General features: G+C 35.0%; 2 protein-coding genes across 14 annotated transcripts in view; one reads left to right on the top strand and one right to left on the bottom strand.

Annotated features, from left to right (window-relative positions):
* Nucleotides 1-7,413, top strand: part of DNAJC24 (DnaJ heat shock protein family (Hsp40) member C24) — a 54,415-nt gene extending 47,002 nt beyond the window's left edge. The window contains exons 4-5 of one of the 2 annotated variants that reach the window (XM_015066907.3): nucleotides 2,642-2,710; nucleotides 6,566-7,413. In XM_015066907.3, the coding sequence (XP_014922393.1) occupies nucleotides 2,642-2,710; nucleotides 6,566-6,696 (200 nt within the window). In that variant the 3' untranslated portion in view covers nucleotides 6,697-7,413. The remainder of the gene's footprint in view (nucleotides 1-2,641; nucleotides 2,711-6,565) is intronic. The other variant, XM_015066908.3, reaches the window with a different exon arrangement.
* Nucleotides 7,414-8,018: 605 nt separating this feature from the next.
* The window catches only part of IMMP1L (inner mitochondrial membrane peptidase subunit 1), an 81,065-nt gene continuing 67,856 nt past the window's right edge, over nucleotides 8,019-21,227 (bottom strand). For 11 of the 12 annotated variants that reach the window (XM_053203346.1, XM_015066898.3, XM_015066899.3 and 8 more), the window contains 2 exons: nucleotides 9,039-9,149; nucleotides 8,019-8,186 (listed from right to left, as the gene is read on the bottom strand). In XM_053203346.1, the coding sequence (XP_053059321.1) occupies nucleotides 8,118-8,186; nucleotides 9,039-9,149 (180 nt within the window). In that variant the 3' untranslated portion in view covers nucleotides 8,019-8,117. The remainder of the gene's footprint in view (nucleotides 8,187-9,038; nucleotides 9,150-21,227) is intronic. The other variant, XM_053203347.1, reaches the window with a different exon arrangement.

Here is a 21,227-nt window from a genome sequence, read left to right as displayed (position 1 = left end):
GTGTCAGATACGACTTTTAAAATCAGAATTCCCACAAAAATTTGGACAGTGTCCACATAATATTGAATAATCAGATAAAACATATAAATGTTTAGATCAGCCACAGAACATGAAAATATTTTTTAGTATACTTTTAACTCTGACTTGGGAAAGTACTCTTTGCATTCTATTTCCCTCTTGTGAGATATCATCTAAGACCTTTCAACTTAAAATAGGTAAAGTTACTGTACATTAAGAAGAAAAAAAATAATAAAAAGGTAAAAGCCACTGTTTTTGAGTAGGTGGAACAATAGAGTTCCATATGAAATAATAACTAGGTAAGAATAACAATAGCTTCCTAATAGAGAAGCAGAAAAATATGAAGCTGACTTCCTCGGCAGTTATCTTTTCCAGTTATTTCTCACTTATTATTTTAAAATAGAAAATAGCATAATGGATATATAGGAATGAGTTGTCTTTTTCTATAATTGCTGTATTGCAGGTGTCCAAGATAGGTTGGATTAAAAAGGCTTATTCATCTTATCAACTCTGCCTTGTCTGATTTGCTTTGATTTCAGAAATACTTAAGATCTAATAAGATACCCTGGAATATAGGCAGCTTGATTGTAAATTATTTACATATGTTTTTCCCCTAATTATAATCTGTTAAGTGCCGATTACCCCCACTCCTCAAATCTAAAACAATGTTTCATTTCCCCATTCAAGCAAACTACCTTAGTCATTCTTTGTAAGGAAGTGCATGTGATTAAGATTTTTTTTTCTCTATCCATGGGACTTCCAGGGAGAAGTTTTTAAAAATTAAAATACTGAATAGCCTACAGCCAAGTGTACCTTATGTAGAATGTGGAAATTGTTTTGTTCAGAAATCACTTCGCATACTGATACAGTGTGCATATGCTATTCAGTGGGCCCCCGACATGGAGGGGCTACACCTGGCCACTGGGCAATGTCTGTATCTTTGGATTTTAGGGCCACTTTAATAGACTGTTGGTACCCAGTAAATATGAAGTGATGTAATATTTGACATACTTAACAGAAAACAATAGTGAGTTCAAAATATTGTAAAATTTTTTCATCTATTTTAAAATTGTGTAACTCACCAATAAATTTGAACAGGCAGTTATTAAATATAATTAAATTGTAGGCATTCTCACATGGAACAAAGGAAAGCAGTCTCAGCAAGTGAACAAGAGACTAGTGAGACAGCTAAAGAAAATTTCATTGGGGTGAGGGGTGGATTTTAGAAGTTTCTTTTAAGCACTGACTTCTAGAAGAACAATACAAGCATACGTGAAGTATAACATGCCTTTAAAAACAAAGACAAATGCTTATCTATAGTGGCTTCCTTTGTCCCAGAGTACACTTGTTTTAAGCAAGGGCGTGCGCATGCTTTTACCACCTAGACCATACTTTTACTAAATTTGGTTGGAATTTCAGGCTTCTTTGGACCTTCCACCTGTAGCGAAAACTTAAGCCTAGGAAGTAGCAATAGAATATCAACACAATACAGTTGTATTATATGGCTATTGAAATCTTTTATTAAACTATTGTCTTTAAGTTTCCTACGACTCTGTTGAAAGCAATTAAAATCAGATGACAAACAGCCCCCTACATTTGGTTAGAGCTTTATTCTTTTTTTTTTTTTCTTTTAAGTAAGCTCCATGTCCAGTGCAGAGCCCAACGTGGGGCTTGAACTCACGACCCTGAGATCAAGACCTGAGCTGAGATCAAGAGTTGGATGCTTAACCAACTGAGCCACCCAGGCGCCCCTAGAGCTTTATTCTTTAAAGCACTTTTAGCCTGATTTCATTTGATTAGAACAACACCCTGGTGTTGGTCTACTCTGACTGCCATAAGCAAATTCCATAGACTGGGTGGCTTAAATAACAGAAATTTATGTGTCATAGTTCTGGAGGCTGCAATTCCAAGATCAGGGTGCCAGTCAATATGGTTTCTGCTGAGGGCTCTCTTACTGGCTTGTAAATGGCCTCTTTGTTGCTGTGTCTTTATATCCTACTTTCCTTGGTGCCTGTGCATGGAGATAAACCTCTCTTCCTCATCTTAATAAGGCTACCAATTCTATCGGATTAGGACCCCACTCTTGTGATCTTATTTAACCTTAATTACCTCCTAAAAGGCTTATCTCCAAATACTTCAACATATGAATTTGGGGGGCACACAATTTGGTCCATAACAACCCTTCTGAAGTAGCTAAGAGATAACTCAGTATATCTAAGGTATATTTCTAAGGTTAGAAAGCTAGTAAGATTTTACAACTAAGGTTCAAATAGTTACTTTTGCCCAACTCCACGCTGCCTTCCTTAGTTACAGGTATAGTTTATCTGACAAAAAAATTCCCTTTCACAAAATAGAGGTCACTAGTTAATCAGAAGGAATTATCAAAATCAATTCTATGGTTTTTGCTTGTTCAATGTTTGTGGAAAATAGGATAGATTTTGTCTGTTAAGGCTTATAAGAAGTGGACTATTAGGTAGCCTTAAAACTGCTGTCAAAAGTGGTAAAATGAGTTTTTAAATGGTAAGTAAAGTAGAACTGTAGTCCCCAGGCTGGAGTTGTCTTTTCAGCATTCTTCATGGTTATGATTAAAATATCAAATTAAGCATCTCTTTATATTTTACAGAAGGTGATCTAAGAAATACGGGACCAGTAGATGCTCAAGTATATCTCGAAGAAATGTGTTGGAATGAAGGTTGAGATTTTTTCTCTTGACTACAGTAGAGAAAAATATTAGAGATTTTCTTTAAGAAGAAAACTCTCATGGGATATGTGGTAATCTTAAAAAAATAGAATAGCTTGGCCATATATATATATATGTATATATATATATATATATATTAGTATTTTTAAGAATATTTTTGTTTCATTCTAAAGGTCCATTATTGACCCATTTCCAGTTCTGTTTTTTTATTTTATTTTTATTTTTGAGAGAGAGAGAGAGCGTGAGCTGGGGAGGGGTAGAGACGATCAGAAGTGGGCTCCATGCTGACAGCAGAGAGCCCAGTGTGGAGCTCAAACTCATAAACCACAAGATCATGACCTGAGCCAAAGTCGAACACTTAACTGACTGAGCCACCGAGTTGCCCCTCCAGTCATTTTTCTATTCTAATTAGATGTTAGGTACATAAAGTTTCATGAGATTTTCTTTTTTACATGATTTGGGTTTTGGTTTACTCCCCACTAGTGTAATAGGGAAAATAATTTTTTCCATCCTCCTGTGTTGATATTTGAGATGAATTCCTATTAGAATTTTTATTTTTGTTTCTTTATATGGAATCACAAACTGTCCGGGCAGGATTCCTAATACTACACTCTCCTGCTTGGAACTTGGTTTTTTACCCACCATGAAGTCGTTCTTTTTCCCTTTTCTATTATTAGATTTTTTAAACAAATCTAATTTCTCTACTCTTCTGATAGTTTTGTGAATCACTCTGGTTAGACACTGTGAAGTTCCTTCTACGTTCATGTTTCTCTGGACAAGTGAAGAAAATCTTACTAATTCCTAGAATTTTTATATACTTTATTCCTAACACTTGTTTAGCCTGGGGTAAAAATTCCCTAGGGGTTTATAAAAATTTACTAATGAGTATGGTTAGGTAGAAGATAAATAGCTCATCCTTCCTGAAAACAAGTTTACTGGAATATTTTATTTAATGGCAAATTTTTGACTTCATGCTCTTAGATGGGTCACAGGCTGTTGACTTAGGAGGAGAATCATGTTTCTGCCTATAGGCCACTGTGCTCCTGAAGTGCCAAATGAAATCATAGTGTATAAATTCTCATTTGCAATGAATGATTGGGAAATTTGAGGTTTTGTGTACCTGGGGCTCCAGGGGTTAATAATGGTTTCATCAGAGTAAACGAGAGAACTTCTATGAACACACTAGTGACATAGGATCTCGTGAAAGACTTCTTTTAGTTCATGGAGGGGACAGACTAAAGCATGTCATTTATCAAGGAGATCTGCCCAACTAAATTTATTTTTTGAAAATATAGTATTGGTACCTCATCAGTCAGTATTCAGTGTATGTGTGTTTAATCTCTTATTAGACAAATTCTTCTTGCTGCAGTTGATTTAATTAATATATTTTGTTTCCTAATGATTCCTGAGAATATGAAATGGCCAAACTGGTTTTTGTAATTTTTCCTTCAGTAGCCTTTTAAAAATATGAATAATATTAGATTTTATTTTAAATGAATATGGATTGGTTGGTCAAGCATCTGTTCAGTCAACAAATACAATGAGTTTTCTGATACAAATGTAAAAAAACAAGATATTAAAGGGAAATGTACAATATGAAATCATCAAGTTATAAATGTGTCACTGTCCTTGGGATTCCCTTAAATAAACTGGACAGTGCAGAAGATATAGAAGAATCCTAACCACAGCCAATGAATCAGTTATAAGAAGCTACAGTGAATCTTAAAAGTATAAGACATACTTTGACACTTATTTCAATTAATGTTTGTTTTTTTTATATATATAAAGATGGAAATAATCCTTATTGTTGAGAGATAATCCTTAAGAGAACATACTAAGCAGCCAACAGCTGCATGAAGCTGTTATTTTTGCAGGAATATTAAAAACCAGTAATGTAAGTTCTGCAATTGAATTTGCAATTTTGAATTGTTCTTTGCAATTGAAAACAGCATTCTTGACAGATGCAGTTCAATACCAAGTGTGATCAACTGGGCAAATAAGAAATCGAAGATTCCTTCATAGCCATTTTCAGAATAGCCTTGGAAAGTGAAGATCCCAAGCAGGAGAAAAGTGGATGAAGCCCTACATGGTAGACATAGCCACATTACCATCTTCTTGACCCAAGGACAATATGAAACAGTGCATTTTACTGTGCTTAAAAGGCATCCCTAAAGAACTGTTGAGGGAGTGAAGTTAACCTTTTCCCCTTAGAGTTAGTCTGTTTCACAACTTGGTCATTTTGCCTTCAGTGTATTTAAAATGGTTTCTGTGAAGATATCACTTTGTTAAGTGATAGAATAATACAAGAAGAAACATAACAAGATGTGAATTTTTAGTGAGCATTAACATTTGGAATCCTCTATGACAAAACTCCACAGTAGCCCATGGTGGCCTTTGCATCATTTACTGAGCGCCTGTCACCTCAGATTGTTTCTCAGTGTTCACTGAGGTGGTAAAAAAACAAGAGGGAGATTTAGCTTAAGAAAACCCTTGGTAGAATATGTACAGTTTTAGACAATTTAATAATGAAACAATTCACTTTGAAAGCATGCTCTACTACAGTATATATGTTGGCTCAGACAGAAAGGATGTTAGCATTTTAAAATACAAGATCAAATAATTTTGTCTATGGAGAAAAAAGGCATTGTGATGAGAAATAAGGATTGTATGAATGAATTCATGTTTTCCTTACTGGTAAAAGAAACACGTAAAATTGGCTTATTTGTTTATTTGTTTTTTAAGTAGGCTCCATGCCCAGAATGGGGCTTGAACTCACGACCTTGAGATCAGGAGTCACATGCTGTACCGACTGAGCCAGCCAAGCACCCCAAAAGTTGTCTTGTTAATTTTTCCAAGGCCAAACTTGATTAGAGAACAAATAGAAGTCAGTCGAATTTTTTTTTTTTTTTAGTGGCATATATGATAAGATCTGAGTGTTAAAAATGTTTGAGAACTGAATGCAGATATTTGATACATTTGTAATAAAAAATTTTGGCAGTAGCAGGATAAGGTGATCAATCATTATTTTTCTTTGACAGTCACTTCTCAGTGACATTGAAATGGAATGACCAGTGGATCAGAGATTCTTTCAGTTAAAGGACATAAGCATTTCAACTTGTCAAGAGGACAGATTTAGTGAGATTTCTACCATTGGTAGACTAAACCTTGTGCTGTATGCTCTCTGTTGGGCATCTCACTTCACAGAATTAGTGTGATACTAGAACAGAGAGTATTTAAAATGTTAAACTTGATTAACAGTTAAGTTAGCAGAGTTTTCTCTAAAAGAATATACTCCAGGCAAAAAAGCATGTGGCTTAACAGTAAAACATGTAGAGCTATTTTTCTCTTTCCTTCACAGTAATAATTTGGACAAATAAATTGAGAGGAATGTAAAATTTATATTTTAAAACAGAAAACAGAAGACTTCAAATAAATGTCATGGGTCACCCCTGAGCATCTGCTGTCCCCTCAAGATCTTTGGGGTGCCTGGTTGGCTCACTCAGTTGAGTGTCCGACTCTTGATTTTGGCTCAGGTCATGATCCCGCAGTTCATGAGATCAAGCCCTGAGTTGAGCTCTGCGCTGACAGCGCAGAACCTGCTTGGGATTCTCTCTCCCCCTCTCTAAGTAAATAAAAATAAAACAAAACAAAAAGATTCTTTGGTAGGTAATTTTTAGAAACATTGCCCCTATATAAGAAATCTTTTCAAGTTCTCATTTAGATACATTTTATACTTACTGAAAATCTTTTATGGTTTGCAATTTCTGTGACATAAGCTGCATTTTTAAAAAGGTGTTGAAATAGTTACTTGTAAACCTTTGATGCATCATGTTGTTTTCTTTACAGATGATCACACTTTTTCTCTGAGTTGCCGATGTGGTGGAAAATACAGTGTTTCCAAGGATGAAGCAGAAGAAGTTACCCTGATTTCTTGTGATACATGTTCACTAATAATAGAACTCCTTCATTATGGCTGAAATTGTTCACTAAATGGGATCCTTTAACTCTGTATTCATACATGTTGAAGAGCGCCCATTCAAGTAAATGTATAAAGCTGATAAAAAGAAGCAGCATTCTTTTTTTGTCAGCTCTTTTATTTGCAGAGAAAATAGAAGACTCAAGCGAGGGCCACCCTAGGTTCATAGAAAATGAACTCAGTTATTTATATGTATTTATAATTTATATTTGTAGATCACAAAAAAGACTTGAATTATAAATTATATTTTGTGAATTCCCATCTGAGAACTTTGTGATTTGGTCCATTTTCTCCTTGGTACAAAATAAGAATTTTCCTTTTCTTCAAATAAGCATGTCTCCTCTTGTTAAGCATCACAGTATCATCATGTTCCTTAATAGTTACTAAGTTTCTGAAGTAACATGACATTTATTTGTGCTAAAGTTATCAGCCTGTTGTACAAGTATCTCAAATTCCAGGTCATTAGAATTAAATTAGAATCTTTGTGAATAGCATGTGAACCTAGTTATCTCATAACTAGGACTGGATATGGATATTCATGAAGTTACCTTCAGGAAGGTAAAGTGGCAGCTGTGGAAAAGACAGCTTTGGAGTCAAAAGACTTGACTTTGGTCCTGGCACTATCTTCCCTGAGTCTTCGTGTGGCTACATTAAGGGAGTAAGGCTTGAACACTGCCATCTTCAACTTTAAATGTAACTTAGGAAGTGGCAGTTTTTTTTTAAATATTAATTTGAAACAGATGCATTACTTTCCTTTTTATTTCAAAGTCTAAGAGTATTAATGTCTCTATTTATGAATAGAGAACCACTACATTGCTGGTATGAACAAATGGACTTTTATAATGTTGTTATTGATTACAATACACTCTAAAGATTTTATTTTTCTTTGCATTTGATAGTCTATGTACAGTGTAAGTCAGAACTCATTTTTAAAAAATCTGAGAAATCCTTTATGGGATCACTGAAACTTCATTACCTAATTTCAAATGAGTGAACCAAGCATGTGACTTAGCAGTTTTTTATTAGGTTGAACTCCTGGTATTTATTATTAGTTTGGACTTACAAGACTAGTTACTACTCTGACTTGTAAATGTAGCTAAAGTATAAGGCATATTCAAGAGATTACTTTCATCATAGCTATAAAACCAAAAGTTCAAAAGTGAGGTTGTCATCCAGGTCTTTTCCCTAAAAATATTTTTATATTTGTCATAAAATTTAGAGGACTTACTTTGGATTACATTTTTATCCATATATTTTGAACTAATATAGCTTTCAGTGTGTGTTGCTTATTCTTTACATTTAACAATTAAAAATGACTAAAACTAAATAGCAAATAGTTTATTAGTAAGTACATGGTTTCAGTGGCAATGATAAATTCACTTGAATAGGAGAGAATAATGAAATCAAAAGAATAAATGCTTGTTAATCGTCAGAAAATCTGTGGCCATTAGGGCTGTCACGCAGAAATCCAAAATCACTCAGAGGCCAAATCTGTAAAATCAAAATGTGATTGAAGACAATTAATGAAATGATGTTATATCATCATCATACTCCCTGTTTTTATCCATCTGTGTTCTCTGTGCCATATATGAAATACGCTCTCCTTATTCTTTAGTCAAGAACAAATTATATCAAAATAAGACTTTAGAAAGTAAACTTGTATGTGTACATGTATTTAAACTCTAAAGTTTGGAACACTGATGTGTTATATCAGTTACCTGTGTATAGTGCGTGAATATAGATGTATGAATATGTGTGTCTGTGTTTTGTTTTACTACCCTCAAATAAAGTGAACCCTGAACCTAAGTATTTGAATATAACATCTGCCTAAGTGCAAAGAATCCTGCAAATTATCCAACAACCCCAAGTATTCATGTGTTCTTCTTCTCACTGCCAGTGAAAATAATAATCTTTCCTGAGTCATACATTTATAACCATGGTAAGACTATTACTCGGTGTACTTAACTGGGATATCCCTGCTTAACAGGTAGTTTGTTTGACTTGACACTGTTCTTCTGCAAATGTATATTAATTTATGCCCAAGGTAAACATATAGTTGTAAAAGTTATATGAGAAAGAATTACATTTTGGAGATTTAAATGAAAGGCTTCTTATAACTAAAGTAGTTTGAATTTTTATTATTCAAACAAAAAATTACTCTTAATTACCTATCTCAGTGGGGGAAAGGGTAATGTTTATAGCTCTGAAGGCCAGCAGGTTCCTAAATGTAGTCACTACTACAGTTAAGTCCATTGATAGCTGAATATTTCAAAATTCATTTTGAAAGAAATTTTTTTTTCCAGCTCAGAGAAGAAAGCCTAAATTTTAAGCAGAAAATAATACCTTGAAAAAGATACGTCCTCTTATTAGTCCATATGGAATAGGTCCATAATACCTGGAATCTGTAGAATTCTGTAGATTATCACCTTCTAACCACACATGACCTGTTGGCACCTAGAATTAGAGAAGAAAGCAGCCCCTTTTCAGGAAGAAAAATAAATTTGGGTACTGTAAGAAGCACGTCTTTTTGGTAGTATGGAGAAATGTTTTAAAGTTCTCATTTATAAAATACAAACCCTGTGATTTGTATTTTTGCTTTTATCTCTTGCACAATATCTTCTACTGAATATTAGTAAGTAATGTGAAGGTTTCAACATTTTAAAAGATCTTTTTTGCCACATGGTTCCCAAACATTAATTTGTTACACAAACCCCAAACTGAGGTTATAAGAGATCAAAACAGTGTGACAGGGTCATTAATTTAATAGACTTCAAAAGAGGTCATTAGGATGCTGACTGAAAATGTGCCCTCCTGTCTCTATAACAGCATAAGCAGGGCAGCCACTCACTCAGCAACATCCTGGGGCCAATACCAAGGCCAGACCTATTAGAATGCTCATGATGAACTAAATGGTAATTGATTGTGACATCAATTACAAATAATCTCATCATTTTATTGGAGTGGGCTTGTCAGAATTCTAATTAAGATCCCTGTTCTGCTTTTGTACAGGCAATATCTTCAATGCATTATACTTCAATAATGACCATCAAGAACTAGAAGGACCTATTATAAAATCATCAGTTGTAAATTAATGATGGTGACCTTCTACTAAATGAAAGACCCTATCTCCTATATGTCCTGGGTATTAACTGGTAAATAACGTTAAGTTTAAATTTTTACTCTGTCAACCACAAGAATATTTAGAACACCTTACTTAAAAAAAAAAATGCCCTCTGTGATATGAAATATACCACATTTAAAAATTACTCGGCAGCAATTATCTTTAAAGTTGCATTTTACAAATTATTTTACAGTTTGTTACTCAGAAAAGTTGAATTATTGACCAGACCAAAATGACCTACTGAGAAGAAATTTCTTTTCACTTTTCTTTTGACTGGCTATTTATTACTTAGGGACCTTATGTGAAGAAAAATACTCCTATTGGATTTAATAAGAAATGACTGCAATATTAAAAAATGTTACAAATTACTGCTTTTTAAAGATTTTTTTTAGGGCAGTTACAGGTTCACAGCACAACTGAGAGGAAGGTACAGAGATTTACGACCTATCCCCTGCCCCCACACATACATAACCTCCCCCATTGACATCCCTGATCACAGTAGTAGATTTGTTACACTTGCTGAACCCACATCAAAATCATAATCACTCAATGTCCAGACTTAACTTAGGGTTTACTCTTGGTGTTATACATTCTATGGGTTTGGCCAATGTAGAACACGTATTCATCATTATAATCTCACAGAGTGTGTTCACTTTCCTAAAAATCCTGTGTGATCTACCTATTTTTCATTTCTTTCCCCCAAACACCCATGTTACCTTTTGGAAAAATGAATGTGTACAAGTATATAAAATCTGAATTTCACTTTACATCAGGAATCATATAATTTTGGAATGTCTTATGCAGAAATATTTGCCCAAAACAAATCAAGTTAATTATTTTCATGTAGACAGATTTCAATGTTAAATCTACTTGTAGAGAAAGAACAAGTTTCTTGAAAGAATATCAGATACTATAAGATCACTCATTTTTATTAGTGGAACTAGTTATAGGTTCTAGAGTCAAAAGCAAGACTAGTTCCTACCTATAAAATAAGTGGATTTATGGCAGTGAAGCTTAATACTGCTCGAGTAGAGAAATGAATCCATCTCAGGTCATAAATGAAAAAGGAACAAAATAGTATATTTGGAAAAGCCATGTGTCATTAACATAGTCTCAAAGTACCACTCTGGGAGAAGCTATAATATAGACATCATTTATGTTTAAATTTCCATAGTTTTTAATATGTGTTTGTTTCTGAGTTCTAAAAAACATAATAAACCAGGATCCAATATATATTCCATTTATCCATGAAGTTTTCCCCAACCTTGCCTGCCCATATCAAATACTCTTCATTGTTTAGAGCACTGATTAAAAAGCCTGCCTTGCTTGGGGCCCTGGATTACAACATGTTACTAACCTGCTTGGGTTTTTTGTTAAGTCTACTATCTTATGACCAAACAAGCAAATAGACAGTATTTATGCCATGATCTTTATTTTTTGCAACAACTAAGCCAAAACTGGAATTCCGATATTTGGTGGTAATATTAGTGAGTAGAAATTCTTGTAAAGCACAATCACTTTTGTATGACCTAAGCTTCTTTCAAGTTAGCTAAATACAGTGATGAAGTGTTACCTCTGGTATAACTTAACAAATACAGAAAGGAATATGCTAAGAGAACCCAGAACATATTACCAGAAGCCTATGGAAGACTGTGACCCAGGCTATCTTTACCTAGTCCTTGATCGCAAGGAGTGGAACAAAAGGGAGGGGAGAGTAAAGCAAGCCAGTATGTAATACATGGCTTTCTGGTTTATTTAATTAAAAAAAAAAAAACAACTCATTAGCTCCTTAAAACAACCTGTGAAGTACTGTTATTGATAGTTAATAGAAGTAGGTTCAAATATGGGACATGCTAATCCCATTTATCTGAAGCCTATACATTCTAATCCCCATGCGTCCACTTACAGTAAAGGAATATCCTCTACATCTCACAGACGTCAATGCTTGATATAAAGTACACAAATCAAGGAAACAACCTCATCACTTATGAGCTCTTTAATACGAGCTTCTCTATAAACAGGAAAACCTCTAAGTGTGGATCTCTTAAAATCAAAGCAGTCACCTTTGCTGACCTGTCAATTACTTAGTCTCCAGTAAAAAAATTCATGATGTTGAAATTACTCCACTTATTTTTGGTATAGAGTGCGATGTACACTTTAAAAATCAGTTTTATAGAGGTATACTTATATACAGTAAAGGGCACTCATTTCAAGTTTGACACTAGTTTTGGAAGGTGTGCACACCTACATAACTTAATCACAATCAAGATGTAAAAGTTCCCATCCCAGTACCAGGCAACTGATGAGATCCATGACTAGAAACTAGTTTTACCTGGTCCTAAATTTCATATAAACAAGATTGTACGTACATACTATTTTGTATCTGGCTTTTGTTCAGCAATTTTTTATGATTAATCTATCTTGTATGTATCAGTCATTCATTCCTTTTTACCTCTAAGTAGAATTCTATTTAAGTCACAATGTTTGCTCATAAATCTACTGATGGACATTTTTCTTTGAAGTTTGGGCCTGTTACAAATAAAGCACTATAAACATTGTGTAAATCCATTTCTTTTCAGTAAATACCAAGGGGTAGAATTTATGGGCCATAAGTGTATGCTTAACCTTAAACTTTTCCAAAGTAATTAAATCATTTTACACTCCTACAGCAATGTATGAGTATTCTGGTTGCTCCACACCTTGGTATATTCCTTTAAAAAATTTTTTTGCCATACTAGGGGCACCTTGGGGTGCTCAGTTGATTAAGCATCCAACTGTTTATTTCAGCTCAGGTCATTATCTCACGTTTCGTGGGCTCAAGCCCCACATCAGGTTCTGTGCTGTCAGCATGGAGTTGGGTTGGGATTCTCTCCCTCTGCCCCTCCCCAACAGATGCATGTGTGTGTGTGTGTGTGTGCACTCCCTCACTCTCAAAAATAAACTTATAAAAAATCTTTTTCCATTCTAGTAGGTTATTGGTATCACATTGTGGTTTTCATTTGTATTTCTCTGATGGGCATTTTTTCTTGTGCTTATTAGCATATCTTTTGTGAAATATCTATTGAAATATTTTACTCAGTTTTTAAAATGGGTTTTCTTACTCATTTTAAGAATCCCTTTTTTACCTTGAGTATAAGTCCTTTGACAGGTATTGCAAATATTTTCTCATAGACTAGGATCTTTTCTCCTTTGCAGTCTAATCTATTACAAACACTATACAATGTTTTCTAAGCTCTAGAAATTTCATTTGGTTCTTTTTTATATTTACAGTTTCTTTCCTCATTATGTTCATCCTCGAGATCCTTGAAAATATTTAGAATTAGTGTTTTAAAGCACATGTCTATTAATTCCATTACTTCTGCCTTTTCTGGATTTAATTGATTTTTCTTCTGGTTACTGGTTACACTTTCATACTTCTTCACATATCCAGTAATTTGTGATTAAGCTGGACATTCATTTGTTGAGTGGATTTTGTTGTGTTTCTTTAGAGTGTGCTGAATGTTGAGGGAGGTCTGCTTGTTTTAGGGGAGGCAGTTAAGTTAGCTGTGGATCAGCTTATTCCTTTCAAGCCTCGGTTTTTAAACTTTTTTTAATGTTTATTTATTTTTGAGACAGAGAGAGACAGAGCATGAATGGGGGAGGGTCAGAGAGAGGGAGACACAGAATCTGAAATAGGCTCCTGGCTCTGAGCTGTCAGCACAGAGCCTGACGCGGGGCTTGAACTCACGGACCGCGAGATCACGACCTGAGCCGAAGTCAGACGCTTAACTGACTGAGCCACCCAGGCGCCCCTCAAGCCTCCTTTTTAAGTTTGTTAGGTTGGGTCTATCTCACAGTGTACTCTAAGGGCTATGTTAGGCCTACTACTAAGGCAGGATATTCTGGGATCTCTATTGAATATGCTGAGTATTCAGTGACATCTATCTGTTCTGGCTGGTCAGAACTCCAGTTGCTCTCAGCCCTGTGTGCGCTGTGGGAATTGCTTGGCTCCCCACTCCTTCTTTGCTCAGTTTCTAGGTTTCACCATAGATGGGTACAATTTAGTACTCAGCAAAAGCCAAGAGAACATCTGTGGAGATTTATGTTGATCATTCGGTAGCTCTGCTTTCCCAGACAGTTTTATCCATAAGTCCCAACTACTTAAACTTCCCTCTATTCCAGTCTCTATCTCTTCAGCCCAGCAAAACCACTACCTTTGGCTCAAATTTTACTTCAGTACCTTCTGAAAGGTACCTCCTGCCTTACAAGAGAATGTAGGGACAAGTAAAGGGTTTGCTTTATTTGTTTCTCCTCTCTTAGGAATCTGTCCTGTACTTCCTGCTTCTGCATTCTCTGAGAACAGGTGTTCCACATATTTTGTCCGATTTTCTAGTTATTTATGACAGGAGAGCAAATTCAGGATCACTTCATCGTTGCCAGAAACAAACGTTCAAATTATCTAATTTTAAAAGTCTGTATAATTTTTCTTAGCATACTTCATAGTAATATGAAGAGAATACTTTTGGTAAGAACTAAAAGTTCTCATGTAAGTAAAGTGGCATCTCTCTCCACCTTGCATCCCTTTCAGTTGCATCCCCTGTATGTTTCTGTTTTACCCTTTCCCTTCAAAATCTCTAGAAAAGATTTGCCAAACTCAGCATGTACAAATAAGGAAGCTCAACATGGTATTGCTTGTATCTCAAAATTGGCAAAAGTAGAAATGTTCCTCAGTAGGTAGAGGTTAAGTAAAATATGACTTATTTATATAATAGACAGCTGGTTAAAAAAAAAAACAAATAGATTTACATGAAGACAGTAAAAAAAGGTGCAGGGCAATATGTATAAATGTTTAAAGAACCCCACAAAACTTAAATATTTCAAAATTTACATGTTTATGAGCAGTATATATTGCTTAATTAAAAAATGTATATAAATCTTCCTCAACTTACCATGAAGTTATGTCCAAAAAAACCCATCATAAGTTGAAAATACAGTTGACCCTTGAACAATAGGGACTGGGGTGCCGACCCCCCTCCCACTAGTCGAAAATTCATGTATTCCCTTTGACCTCCCCCAAAACTTAACTACTAATAGTTTTGTTGTTGACGGGAAGCCTTGATGACATAAACAGTCAATTAACACGTATTTTATATATGTATTATACATTGTGTTCTTACAATAAAATAAGGTAAAGAAAAGAAAATGTTCAGAAAACATAGGGATGAGAAATACATTTACAGTACCATAGTATAAAAAAATCTACGTGTACATGGACCCATGCAGTTCAAACCCATGTTGTCTGTTCAAGGATCACCTGTATTCTAAGTCGGAAAGGCATTGAATACACCTAACCTACCGGATGCCATAGCTTAGCCTACCCTAGTTTAAACACACAACATATATTAGCCTACACTTGAGCAAAAATCACCTAACACAAGCCTATTTTATAACCAAGGGTGACATATCTCAAGTAATTTATTGAATGCTGCACTGAAAGTGAAAAACAGAATGGCTGTATGGTACAGGATGGTTGGTTGCAAATGGTCACTTTACCCTCTTGATTTGTGAGGCTGACTGGAAGCTGTGGGTCACCTGCTGCTTCCCAGCACCATGACAGTATCCTACTGCACATCAGCCCAGGAAAATATCGAAATTCAAAATTTGAAGTTCAGTTTCTACTGAATATGTATCGCTTTTGCAGCACTTTAAATAAAGTAAAAATAAAACTTAAGTCAAACCATAATAAATCAGGGGCCGTCTGTGTGTATATACATATATACATATATACACACACATATATGTATATTAATATGCCTCGTCCCTTCAGTGATACTTGTACTTTTTGAAAAAGAGAACACTGTCCATCACAATGCAGGTTAGGATGAGCTTTGTTCAATTATTTATTATTTTTTTTGCCTTTGATAGTGTAGAGAGGGACTGAACTTCCAATCTATATAGAAGGTTCTGTTTCTTTCTATAGTACAAATAAATGATTGCGATTCGCACTACTGTTACCAGATCTCTGGATAACTAAAATGTTAGCCTAGCTAAGAACTCATTTATTTAAATAAACATAAAGTACAACACATTTTTGGTATGGGTCCAAAACTTAAAACTTGACCTTTCTGGTATAGACTGAGACAAGAAACAGAACAAAAATTTTCTAACCCCAAACACAGTTATTATCTGTGGGATAACCTACTGTTTATCACTAAATTGGATATTCAAACCAGTTAAGAGAAAAAAATCCTATAGCAATATTATAATAAAATATTAATAGATAAAATGGTAGTTTAAAATGTATTTTAAAAAGAGCTATTATAACTTTGCAACTAAAGTAGTAAGGACACCAATAAACTCATTTATAATAAATGTTTGCAAATTACCAAAAATGGAAATCCCTAATTCCATCCATGCCTTTGTTCGTTACTTCTCATAACCAAAACGGTAAATGGTTAGATTACCTTTCCTGTTCATACCTTTGTAAATCTGCCATACCAACTTGAATGAATTTGTGAAGCTGAGTAAGAAGATATGAACATGTTTACAATGAATACCACATAGAAATTTTTACTTGGGCTCTAATCTGAATTTTCCCAGGGCTAACTTTTAAAGCATTGAAAGAACCCTTAAAACATTCTTGTTTTTCCTTTCTACGTCAGAGGTTTACTTCCTGATGTATGATAAAACCTAATCTCAGGGCTGGACAAAAGAATCAAGCCTCTAGTTCTTAGCTATACTTACTGAGGTCTAGTTAAGTGCCTCCTTTATAGTACAAGCAACAAATGTAATTGCCTCATGGCCCGCGGGGGTCCATTTAACAAAAGAGGCTTTGTGAACCAACCCACAGGTGTTACTTTTCTGGATTCAAGTGAAATCTGATGCAAGAGTCCACAATATCAAATAACACATTTACTAAATAGCAATCAAACTCATTTATTTAAGCAAAAAATATCTAATTAAGAAAAAGTTCCAACTGAAGAATATTTGTATGTCTGGCCTTTCAAAAGTTTCAAGAAACAGAAAACCCTAATAGATTCATTGTTAATTAACCCTTTTTGGCGGGATATTTTGTAATCTACAGGCAACAAAGGTAGGGTATGCACTGGCCTGCTACTACTCAAACCTCAGTAAGCTTTCTAAAACGACTATAAATGAAAAGGAAAACAGTAGTTATTAAAGAAACAAACAAAAATCATAAAGGCAAGGAAAGGGACAAAGTTTTAGGAATCCTTTTTTGACATCATTTTTTCCTTTTCCTGAATTATAAAGGAAAAGGAGAGGTACACAGATTTTATGAAAGCAGTCAGATAAAGCCTTATTTCTTTTTGGCAAAAGTAAATGGGGTAATACATCAGTTAACACTTTAATCTTAAGAGTATGTAATTTTCCACATATATTTTCAAGATTTTGTTTTGGGTCTCCTGAAATGATAAATGTGAAATATAAAAATGTATAATTTCCCTACCCTGGAAAAAAGCCCATATGATGAATGTACATTTCATTTCACATGTCATTTCACTCTAACAATTAATGCCAAAAAATTGTTTTTTATGTTACTATCTTCCAGTTAAGCAGGATCACGTCAAATTACTATATACCATTATGTGGCTAATGCATATTCTGCTTAATCATGACCTATATAACCAAAACATAGCCATGGTAAGATACTGTGCATACAAGCTACTAGGGAGAATATTGGGAAATGAAATAATTATATAGTTCTAAAAGAACTTCATAAAACCCAGTATTAGTATGATTCATGCAAAAGCAAAATTAGAAACATCATCAATAATTATTGGAGTTTATGCTCCCTATAACACCAACAAAAGCTATAAACAAAGATATGTATGTCAGAAAGTGAAGCACTGAATCCTCTAGGAGGCCATCAAGTAGAAAAGCTTTTGATAACACAAGGCAGAGAAAACATGATTAATTTTAATTTCAAAAAATGGGAGTCTCAACTGCCAGTTATGAGTATCTCTGAAAGCCAAACTCAGAAACAGTTTCACAAACATTCTATTTTCATGGACATTCTCCTTGGCACAACTTCTTGCCCACGTTTGTCTACCTGGAGTCCTGATGGTGGTACTCCCAAATGCTAGATGCCTGACAAAGGGATTAACATTTGTAAGGACCAGGCAGGAAACAGTTAACACACTGATTATTTCAGTGGGTACTATTTCCGGGCAGTTCTGCTTCTTTTTCTCCCCATTTAAATGCTCACTTATTACTCTTCTATCTGCATCATTCATGGGGACTGTTATTGTTCTTCCCTACTTAAAAATGTGCCACGTTGGGTTCATTAGCCAATTATCACCAAAGAGGAATTTCACAGAAGTTCCAATAGGCTATAGCTCCAGGTTGGAGTAATGATGGGGGATGCTTATTGAGCATCTGTTTGCTGAATAGGTTTAGAGCTTAATCTAAGACTTGACTCGCTCATTCTCATAGCTATTGCAAGCTAAGCTCTGCAAGTACTTAATACCTCCATCCAGCCTGAAGAGGAATTTCTGATGGGCTGTCTCAGCACAGTGGTTAAAAGATACAGTCTACAGAACAAGAGTCCTGAGTTCAAAATGTAGCTCTGCCACTTACTAGGTTAAGTACCTTAGGCAGGTTATTTAAAACTCTTCTATATAACTGAGACTAATAAATACCTTACAGAAATATTTCGGAGAACCAAATGAAACAATACATAAGGCTCCTGGCACCCAGTTAGCACTCACTAATTATTAGCTACTGTGTTTATCAGCTGCCCCACCTGCTGGTATGAATGGTGTCTGATGGGCTTTCTTTGTTCCTAGTTTCCTAAACAGTTTACCCAGTTCTCTGCAAAGTGAAATTCAGTTTTTAAGATCAAATCTCCCAAATGTAGTTAAGACTACCATTTTTATTTTTTCAACAGGCATCTTAAGCAATGTTTATTAAATACCAAATGCTTAGGCTCTTCCTTGTGAAGCTTTCACTTCTTTGCAACTGTATACCAACCAGTCAGAAGGAACACAGTGGGGGAAGGTGTTGGGACTAAAGCCAACAAACATGCCTTTTCCATCCAAGTACTAACCCGGCCTGACCCTGCTTAGCTTCTGAGATCAGACAACAAATATGCCTTGCCATCCTAGCCATCTAGTATTAATGTCCCAATCCTATAGTATTGTTTTTCTAGGACAATAGATTATTTTGCTCTTCTTTTTTGTTCTATTTGTAAAATAATGTTACCTGTTTTGCTTTTGGATTAGTACTTAAAAGAAGCATCTCAATTCTCATTTCAAGACTATCTCTGTAGCTTCATTTTAATACACCCTACTGTACACTCTGGTTCTCATATTCCAAAAGATGAGCCTAACTTAATGAAACACAGGGTATTTCAGAGAGTAGTAGAATGGAGTGGTAAGTATGTAAATAACGAATTTTCTCATTCTCTGAGAAAAGTCTAAACAGTTGGCAAATCAGATATATACATACTGTGCAAAGCATGTACTATTATGTTTCCACCAAAATTTTTATTCCTGGGACTTCAAATAATTCTTCCCAAAGTCAAAACTCATCCCTATATGGATTTACTCCTATAGATGAATGAATAGAGCTTTTTCCATTTTCTATGGCTCCCATACATAAGTACTTCATATGGAGACTGGCTAAGAAATCTGATTCAACAGCTGAAATGGTATAAGAAATAGAAAATCTGGGGTAGAAAAGAGTCCATACTCCAAAGAAGAAATAATTACAATGAAATATGTAGATCTTGTTGTATTTGATGTTACCAATGCCTTAAAAAAACACACAAAAGGCATTATGTTACATGTTTTTCTTGACAGACAGATAATTCTTCCACTTGTGTTTTATTCATCAAAACCACAACTCTAATGCACCAAACCTTGGAAGGTATTTAAAATGAAACCTAGCTTTGTGAATACAAAATTCCAAGTTAGACTAGTGGACGACAGATGACATTTTTTGTAACGATGTAGTAAGGTACAAAGAGGAGAATAGCTGGAGATCTTTAAAAAGTAAGATTTATCTCTGAGGGCTGAGAGCACCAAACACTGTTTTAACTAAGAGATCATGAGAATACACTGTGGACATTCAGGAGGGAATTGTATAATACCCAAATGTCATTCTAGGAAAGCACTTGGGTTTTTTTCCCCACTTATAATAATTTAGCTGTCACTGTATTCATTTAAAATAAAGTCTCTCTTAGGCTTATTAGACAGGCTATATCTTCTCTCCATTTCCCAAATTAACATGTCCCCCCCAGAATCTCCTAATGTACCATCTACCCTCATTGCTAAAACCAGAAATCTGGCTCCATTTTAAGCCCTTCAGTTCCATTTCTTCCAGCATCCAATCCAGTCTAGATATTTCCTTACTCTTTCTCCAAACTTTGTACTGCCTTCCATTCTTAATGTTATTATCTTAATTATGTCTTACAGCCTATTAACCGGTCTCTCAGCCTCCAGCCTTTCCTACTCCAAACTTTTCCTCTATTAATCTATACTAATATCGGAGTGACTTTCTATTTTTTCCAAGAATTTAATAATATTGGGTTTTTTTACAAAAGAAGTAAACTTTAAAGTTTTTATTTTAAGGGTGATTTAAAAAAAAACTATCTGATCATGTTATTTCCCTGTTTGAGACACAAGGAACTGAGTGCTGTTTACCTTTTCATTTCTTTTCACTACCCACCCCTCCCCACTATATGTCCCAGACAGGAGAACTTACTTTTTGGCAGATGCCCAAAGCACAATGATATACTCTCCCTTCTAGACCTTATGAATATGCTGCTTGCTTTGGTCAACTCCTACTGATTCTTTAGAATTTCAACTCAAGCTTTATTCCCCTGCCTGTCTGGAAAAATCCTATCGATCCCAGTCTAAATAAATATCGTCTTGTGCCTTATCATAGCACCCTGTATATAATTCTATTTCGTCACATTGTAATTCCTTGTCTGCTCTTCCAATCTGGCTATAAGCTTCTAGAGCTATACTGTCCATTTTGGTATCCTCTAGTAACACATGTGGCCTTTTGATTTTACAAATTATATAAAATTCAAATTCAGTTCCTCAGACACACTAGCTATGTGTCCTGTGCTCAGCAGTCACATGTGCCTAGTGGCTACCATGCTGGACAGTGCAGCATGGTAGCCACTAGGCAGATCTAGAATATTCCCACTTTGCAGAAAAGTCTATTGCACAGCACTGAAGGCAGAGACTTAATCTACTTTAACATAGTTCTGGCCCTCAAGTAAGTGCTCAATAGCACTTAGTTATGGAATTAATAAATACATAAATAAATAAAAGTAAAAGGAAATTTGTGAAGTTAATGTCTGGCAAATTTCACCTGCCACTATGGCTTGCTGAGGACCACTTACGTCTTCTCCACCAACCCACCTCCCCAACTCCCAAGTCCAGTGCTTCTAGCTGCTCTGG

Source organism: Acinonyx jubatus, chromosome D1 (genome assembly GCF_027475565.1).
Source record: "Acinonyx jubatus isolate Ajub_Pintada_27869175 chromosome D1, VMU_Ajub_asm_v1.0, whole genome shotgun sequence".
NCBI classification, from domain to species: domain Eukaryota; kingdom Metazoa; phylum Chordata; class Mammalia; order Carnivora; family Felidae; genus Acinonyx; species Acinonyx jubatus.
The sequence above is the reverse complement of the archived record's forward strand: the minus strand, read 5'-3'. Positions and strand labels throughout refer to the sequence as shown.